The 8,942-nt window shown below is 33.8% G+C and overlaps 1 protein-coding gene across 8 annotated transcripts in view; it reads left to right on the top strand.

Annotated features, from left to right (window-relative positions):
* Positions 1 to 8,942, top strand: part of LOC117166852 — a 651,449-nt gene that overhangs the window by 86,784 nt on the left and 555,723 nt on the right. For all 8 annotated transcript variants that reach the window (XR_004466323.1, XM_033351264.1, XM_033351253.1 and 5 more), the window contains 2 exons: positions 5,874 to 5,947; positions 7,018 to 7,164. Coding sequence is in view for 7 of the 8 variants with exons in the window: in XM_033351264.1 (XP_033207155.1) it covers positions 5,874 to 5,947; positions 7,018 to 7,164 (221 nt within the window). In the remaining variant the exon portion in view is untranslated. The remainder of the gene's footprint in view (positions 1 to 5,873; positions 5,948 to 7,017; positions 7,165 to 8,942) is intronic.

Below are 8,942 nucleotides of genomic sequence, written 5' to 3'. Positions count from 1 at the left end.
CGAATCCATTACCCTCAAACTAAATATCAACACAGACATAGGTAACTCACTAAAAAACTCGGACAATCCTGATACTGCAATCAAAGATTTGATCGCAAATAGTAATTCAATCGCTATATTCACTGATGGCAGTAAATCTCCTGACTCTACCTCAGTAGGTAGTGCCTGTGTCTGCCCCACCATTAATAGAAGTTCCAGCATCAGCCTGCATAGAAACGCCTCAATCTACACTGCTGAGTGCCTCGCCATACTTCTGGCTCTTGATATAGTTTCAGACGACCTTTCTCACAACTACTCTATATTTTCGGACTCTCTTAGTGCCCTTCTATCCCTCAGAAACTCCAACATGTCCGCTCATGTTAATCCTTACATATACGAGATTAAAAGAAAGTACTTCGATTTCACTGTGCAAAGCTCTAACAGCATAAACTTTTTCTGGATACCGTCCCATCAAGCAATTGAAAGTAACGAAAACGCGGACGCGCTGGCCAAAGACGCCTCTTTGCTAGCTCCTGATCTCTCTGTGAAAATCCCGTACACTAACTTCAGGGAGAAATATAAGAAACTTGCCTCTTCTAACACAAATGACATTATAATGTCGCAAGCTCATCTCAAAGGCAGAGATTATTTCACGAAATTTTTTTCTCCTCAATCTAAACCCTGGTTCGCAGGTCTAATCCTTCCCAGAGAAGTTATAACTACAATAAACAGGTGTCGTTCGGGACATTATAGTCTTAACGCTTCTCTGAACAAACTAAACCTAACAACTCCGAGCTGCCACTGTGGCTTCATCACACAAGATTTAGACCACATCCTCTGGCATTGCCCTCTACACAATTACTCACGAGTGAGGCTCCTCAGCCACCTGCGTCTACTCAAAATTCGCCCACCATTTACCTCGTCAATCTTTCTGTCAAATCCTTGCGTCAAAACCAGCAAAATACTGTACTCTTTCTTAAAAGACTGCAACCTCACATTGTAAACTAACTGTAATTTACTGATATTACTTTATCGCTAATGTTACTATGTAAATCGCACCGAAACAAATTACTGTATCATAAATTGCCTATGTTTTCAGCATAATAATCTTGTATGGATTAAAATTGCTTAAATAAAAAAAAAAAAAAAAAAATTACTAATACCTTAGTAATATATTTATATAAATAGACTCAGCTGATTCTAAAGACAATGGTTAAATTATGTATTTATTTTTTAATCTGTATATGAAGTTAACAATTGTCTGGATAAAAATTGCAGTATTAAAGAAAGTATTAACTTTAAGAAAACTACTGCTAATTTTGAAGTAACCGTTTTTTTATAATTAATTTTAAGAGAAATAAACTGCTTTGAAAGGACAAGAAACGATTTTTTAATCGAGTTTTTAAGTACCTAAGACAATTCTAAGTATACGTGAATAATTAATAAAACTAGTATACTTGAAAACTGCTTTGCGATATGCTGGAGCGTGACGCACGGGTGTGAGCGTCAGTACGCCCTTTACATTTATCCTTGTATATTATTAGAAATTAATTTATCAATTTTCGTATTTGTAGGTCGTTGTAGTACAGTGAAGCTTTCTTTTGCGACTAAGCAAACAAATCGAAGAACCCAAAATTGCAAACAAAAAAGATCAAATAAACAATTTATTTATTTAAAAATTAAATAATTTTTTTCTGTTATGCATAATAATATATAATGGAAGCATATAAGAAGCAGTTTCCAAAACCCTTATAAAAATTTATATCGCGTAATTAGAAACTGAGTTAAAGGCTTTTGAAGCTACCTTTACAAGCGTTTCAGTGGAAATTTGACCCCCCCCCCCTCCACCATTGAGGGAGGGGTTGTAATCCTGATCTATAATTTTGTGGAATAAGTACTATTGGATGGGTGAACATATTCTTAGAATTTGAAGATTAGCAAAGAACATGACTTTTAAAGTTGGGTCACTTGAGAAATAATGCCCCATAAAAGCCTTAGATTCTATATAAAAGTGCAAAAAAAATTAAAAGTCAATTGAAAAATATTATTCATTGTAAATTTGTTTATTTTCGTTAATAAATCATTGACATATATTTTATTCATTAACTGAAACCTTTTACACAGCTAGCTTTCATTTATTTTTTTATACTATTACAGTCGGCGCTACTTACCTTGCCGTTATTTACCTTGCCGCTCCCCCTCTCAGTCGAGCTCTCACCCCACCACGACCGCGACGGCTCGGCATCCAAGAATTGTTCCGCACGCTACTTACGTTGCCGTCAATAGTATGTATTACTACTATGTATTTTACTACTAAAATCGTATATGATGACTTAATTAAATGATTCTAAATTTTGACTCTAAACATTCAATACGATCTTGACTTTAAAACACAATAACATATGAAAAACTATTAAAGTACATATATCTAGTGAAAAATAATCTCTTTGAAAAACTTTTTATTTGTAAAAATCTAATTCTTGCACTTTGCGTGATCGATTTGTCTGCTCTCGTAATTGTTATGTTATTAAAATAAAACTAATTAAGATAATGTACACAAAATCATATAGCACATAAGTTTATAAACAATTTTTAATACATAGAAAAATAGTAACAAAAATGTTGATGGGAAATTGACATACTAAAAGATCGTAAAGGACTGCAAAAGTTTCAGAAACACAATTGAAATCGTTGTTTTCTCTGAAAGATATTTGTGGAGCAAAGGATGTATCTTCGTTGCAATACTCTAGACATGTATGTACTTCATTTGCTTGGCTAAGAATTTCTGTGTTTGTCAGCCTCTACAAAGTATCCGTAAAGACCCCATTGGGTCCCCATTCGGTTCCTTTTTAAAAAACTTGAAGAAACAGCAAAATCAACTTTTACATGGTTGAAATTCGGATTCTATGTTAAAATTCCCTATAGAAGGTCACGGAATAATTGCAATAGTTTTCTTTTGCACCGGTAAAAAGTTTGAAAAAATATAAGACGTATAACGCCTGCTGACTGCTACACTTCAAACACATCTCCTGTATGTAGCAGTCCACAGGCGTTATAAGTCTTATATTTTTTCAAACTTTTTACCGGTGCAAAAAAAAGCTATTGCGATTATTCCGTGACCTTCTCTAGGGAATTTTAACGTAGAATCCGAATTTCAACCATGTAAAAGTTGATTTTGCTGTTTCTTCGAGTTTTTTAAAAAGGAACCGAATGGGGACCCAATGGGGTCTTTACCGCTACTTTGTAGAGGATCCATTCGTTTTCTTCGGTCCTGCAGGGTAGGTAAAAATAGATGTCATTTTTGAGTTTTGAGTACTGTATATACTACATTGTAATATGGTTTCTATATCATAAACTGACATTAATTTTGACCTATCACTTACGGTTAATCGGATATTTATTGAGAAATAATAACAATAACGATAATTTATTCTTTGAAATTTGGCGGAAATTTTACACGCTCAGGGAACGTTCCGTACTACTAGGGATGAAATTACCTCAAGTATGGCAAATTTAATCAAAGGTTATAAATAATCCGTTAATACTTTCCTATTTTTTAATTTATTCCGCGAGAAAACAATGTTTTCACAATTTATACTGTTTGTAAACACTGATCCGCGCGCGGCAACGTACGTAGCGAGCGAAACGATTCGCATCAAGCAACACGCATCAAGGTCATACTCCAGAGTGGGGAACATTTTTTCCAGGAAAATTACTCCCCTACGGTTCCATCCGCGGCAAGGTAAATAGCGTCGACTGTATTGTAAAAACGATCTGCTAGGATTTCACTCAATATTCATTCTGACCCTACTGGTGATAAAAATGGTTCTGTCTATGCAGTATCTTTCGACATTTTGACTTGAATTAAATGTGCTTCCTGAACGCCGTGCTGCATATTTGCATTATGGTCGTTCAAAATCAGAGATTGAAAAGATTAAAAAAATGTTTAGAACACCAAGTTGCACGTTAGATTAATTAAAACATGTGTTACATTTTGAATTTATCAACTAATTTCTTGAATTTGTGCTGCGCTAGAATGAGGTTACAAAATTCGTTGCTAGTAGAATTGAAAAGCCGGATACAATTACCACCTTAGCGCTCGAACGTGCGGAGAAGTATTGACCGCGGAGCAAATTTGGAAGATTGTTCAAATTTTATTTTTGACAGTCGATACTCATATAGAATCTTATTGCGCATCTTTTTTGTCTGGAAATCAAATCCTTACGTTGTTGAGTTTTTATGTTACTTAAGGAAAACTAAATTTTCCACAGAAATAAAATTCAGTACCTTTTTGCGTGCAACTTGTCAGATCTTCTTTGGGAAAAGATATTTTTCTTGAAAATTTTATATGATATTCTTGAACATACTCTATGACTGTTAGAATGATCATTAACTTCAAAAAACATTTTAGTGACGTGCAGTGAATTTTCAAAAATATTTCCTTCGGAATCTTGGGTGCATACATACAAACGTAAATGTTGTGTGAGGAAGTTTCAAATTTTGAAAACTTCCAGCGAGAAAAATGTTCTTCAGGGATCAAAGAAGGTTTTCCAAAAAGTTTTAGATCTTTAGTCATTAGGGGAAAAAAGTGAGGACTATGTGAAAATTATGCACGGCATGCTGCGTTCGATTCGGATCGAGAAAACATGGGACGGCGGTACAAGACTGTAAACAAATGGATGGTTTCTCTCATATGAATTGGAAAATGTTGTTTATCTAAACAAATTTTTGCTAAAACTTTTCAAAAGCCAGTATTATGCAAGTGACTTTAGAGCAAGCATCGTATCTATCGTTCTGAAGACATAAATACGTATTATCCCATCTACTCAATCAACAAGTGGGCGGAAAAAGTAAAAAAATAAAGAAACATGGGAGCGAAATGTTGCAAAAGCTTGTAGATATAAGGTTAGTTTATGTTGAGATGGGGAAGTTAAACTTTCTTAATGATAAAATCGAACAAGCAATATATACATATATATATCGACAATCAACATGTCTGCTTAGTGAATTTACACTGCCGCGCTATATTTTCTCAACTCGAGTCGAATGCAGCACGCTGTACATAATGTTCACAGCGCCCTCACTTTTTTCTCCTGATCACTAAAAGTCTAAAACTTTTTGAAAAAACTTCTACGATTCTCAAGCAACATTTTTCTCGCTGGAGATTTTTAAAATTCGAAACTTCCTCACACAATATTTTCGTTTGGATGTATGCATCCAAGATTCAGAAGAAAATATTTTTTTAAATTCACTACACGGCCCTAAAATGTATTTTAAAGTTCGTGATTACTTTAGGAGTAGTAGAGTATGTTCAAGAATGTTACATACAATTTTCAAGAAAAAATATCACTTTCCGACGAAGACCTGGCGAATTGAACGCAAAAAAGTATTGAATTCTATTTCGGTGAAAATTTAGTTTTCCTTGAATAACATAAAATCTAAACAACGTAGAAATTAATTGTCATACAAGAAAGATGCGAAATAAAATTCTCTACAAGTATCGACTGGCAAAAATCGAATTTGAAAAATATTCCAAATTTTCTCTGCGGACAATATTTCACCGCGTGTTGGAGCGCTAAGGTGGTTACTGCATCCGGCCTTTGTATATTTAAGATATTTGTGATAATATGTATTAATTGAAAATAATTTAAAATTAAAACATTAGAATGTTATAAACGGCATTTCAATTTTTAATAATAACCGCTTGAAAATTTGAAATAATAGAATATATAATTCTTGATACCCCTTAATGTTCCTAGCTCTCCTTTATTTTTATCGATTACGTTTACTTGAATAAAGAAGACACCTCTTTAAATTAAATAAAAAGTCTTTGTTCTCCCTTTGAACAGTTTTTGAAGCTTGGAAGAAACTAACGAAGAAATTTATTTTTCCAGGTGTGAAACCATTTCCTGGCCTGGAAAACGTGCCTAGATCTTTCTGGCACGAGCTTAGTTCTCCCTTCACCGAGGTAAGTCATTAAAAACCACCGTTCAAAAGACTAGTCAAGAATAAGAAGTGGAAAGTTCATTTCTTGTCTCTGTTTATCTTGCTCTAATATACTTACAGAACTGGGGCAGTACTTCATTGTCTAAAAATATAATGGCTTCTGCAGTTAAGTCTTGCAATTAGAGATAAAAATATGTTTTAATTTCAAATTTCGGGTACAGTTTAACTTTTTGATATTTACATGAATTTAATTTTTTTTGAGATACTACTCATTTGAGTTCAGAGCCATCTGTCATTTCGTCTTCATGTTCAAACTAAATAGAGAGAAGTCACGTTCCATACTGCAATACAAATAATAATATTTTTGTAATAGTAAAGTGATATATTTAATTAAAGATTATTAGTACATTATGAGCTTTTGGAAAACATGTTTATTATAATTGATTACTGAGTAATTCAACAATGTTTTAAATACATTTGTTACAAATAGAGCAATGTGGAATGAATTTAGATTTTTTCGAAATAGCTTTTACTCTCTGCATTAAGTTACGAATGATAGAAGTTCTAGCAAAAAATTTTTTCTAGTAAAAACTTAATATAGTTTTCCGTATTAAAATTTGTTCACAGAACTTGTAAATCAAATTAGATAGTACTGATTACGTTCCTGATTTAAATTTTATGATAATAATTCTATATCTTTCATTACCATCGCTTCAGTAATTAAATTTGTTTATATAGAGTATCAAATATTCGGACTTTATACCAAGATATTCCATTTTAGTCTTTGAAAGAACATAAATCAAGCTATCTAAGTCAATAAGTCTTCCTTAATTCTACTCCTTTATCCTGGCAAAGAAGTTATCAGAATAGATCGACGCCTTATGAGCTCCTCGAGATTAATGAGTAGTGATAGAAGCGAGCAGTAGACGTCAACGGAAGAGGTTGGAAGGTTTAAACACGATTTACGTTCGTACGTTCACAGTATAACGTAAATCAAGACCTTTACGCCCTCGCTCCATTTGTCAGTGCTTGAAAGAGTAAAAGGCGAGCTTCAACTCAGCGCCTTAAAAGTCGCCTTCGTTCATCTTACAGATCTATGAAGACGAGAGTCTTGCTACTGAGACTGGTGCAACTCCTGAACCAGCGCCCTTTTTCGAAGACCCTGATAGCAACGTAACAGTTCAGCTTGGTTCTTCAGTTCACTTACATTGCAGGGTGCAGTACCTTCAGCAACGGATGGTGAGTACAATTATATTATACGTTATACTAAATAACGCAATGTATACGTGCTACTATATATTATTTCTAATGGCAATGCAATTGACCGTCGAAATCCATAAATATAGTCTCACACCTTTCTGTATATTCTTATTAAGTTATAGGCACTAAAATACAGCTAAAGACTTAAAATAATAAGATATTCCTCGAAGTGCATTGAAATAATATGAAATAGCTTGAAGTAGAATGAAGTAACGTTAAGCCATCGTAAATTTAAAGTTCGTCGACTTCAATGTGAGATAGCTGAATTATAAAGAAATCCCCTAAAGTTAGTTGATGCCAGTTTAGTTGAGTTGAAAACGTAAAAACTCGCTAAAGTGACTGCAGTTACTATAAATTATATCGCCTTTTAAGTAAACTTACCGTTGATTTCTCTTCAAGTGATTTTATACAGACAGGCACGTTTTGGAAGTATGAGACTCCTCTGTACTTGGCCCTTTCTTCTCACTAAAACCACCTACCTTTGTACTTAAACCCATGATCTCGGTATCGACTCTTGATCATCCTCTTGGCGTTTCTTTATCATTCCCGAATAAAAGTGCTTTGACTTGAGTTCGACTTGAATTGCGCCCAATCAAGACACGCTAAAGTCGAAAAGGTCGACTGGAGCATGTCTCAGTTTTAAGATGGAGCCAGACTTCAATTTATGTCTTGGAGAAAAATTTTTATGACTCCAATACGAGCAGTTTATAAATTCGAGTGTATACCTGTCATACCAAAAAGGGTTATTCTGACAGTCATAAAAGCTAATTTTTATTAATGATTAAACAATCTTGTATATTTTTATAGAATATATATTCAACCAACTTATTTATGGATTTTCATTTATATTATACTTGTTTGACGATGATACCGAAAATGTTGTTTGTGTAAACATGTTTCTAGCGGCTTAGGAAATCCTTCTATTAAGTTAAAATTTTCATTTGTTTGAAAAAAATGTTAAGAGTTATACTCTTTCAGACCCATAGATTCTGAATTTTTAATTAAAAATAACTCATTTAATAATTAAAAATTGTTCATTTATCAATTTTAATCTCATTTATGAGCCGAAAAAGGTTCGAACATCTCAGTCAAGACAACACTTGTCTTGAGACAAGTAAACGTTGTCTTAACCAAGACAAGGCTCGGCCTATGTCTCGACTCTGCTTTGAGACGCTGCCAGACATCGATACCTTGGAGACAAACTAAAGACATAAAGAAGTCGAACTCAAGTCAAAGCTTTTTTGCTCGGGTTTCTATTTTCTAGCCTCCACAATACAGTAGGTACGGAGTACCTTCTTCGATCCACAGAACAAACTAAAGTTAAATTTTGTTGCTTGTAAAATTTCCCGCTGTTAAAGTTTACATGCTATTTGGCGAAAGTTTCTCTTACGATGGAATAAAAGCTGTCGTTTGCTACGGCGTCCTCAGCAGCAATGTGAAGGACTTGCAACGGTTGAAAATTAAACATATTTCGATGAAAGTTTCAACCGAGGTTAGGAAATAATTCTAAATTCTAAATTTCTCGTTTCTATTGAAAAATTATTTGAACAGTGATCGGCAAAATCTAACATTATAAAATAATTAGCACCACGATGTTCTTGGTTACTGCAGTCCTTGGCAGATCGAATGGAGCCTCTACAAAGTACCCGTAAAGACCCCATTGGGACCCCATTCGGTTCCTTTTTAAAAAACACAAAAAAACAGTAAGGTCAACTTTTAGACTGTTGAAATTTGATAAAAAATTTTAATAATAATAA

This window comes from Belonocnema kinseyi, chromosome 1, assembly GCF_010883055.1.
Source record: "Belonocnema kinseyi isolate 2016_QV_RU_SX_M_011 chromosome 1, B_treatae_v1, whole genome shotgun sequence".
NCBI lineage: Eukaryota > Metazoa > Arthropoda > Insecta > Hymenoptera > Cynipidae > Belonocnema > Belonocnema kinseyi.
This window is presented reverse-complemented; position numbering and strand designations above follow the sequence as displayed.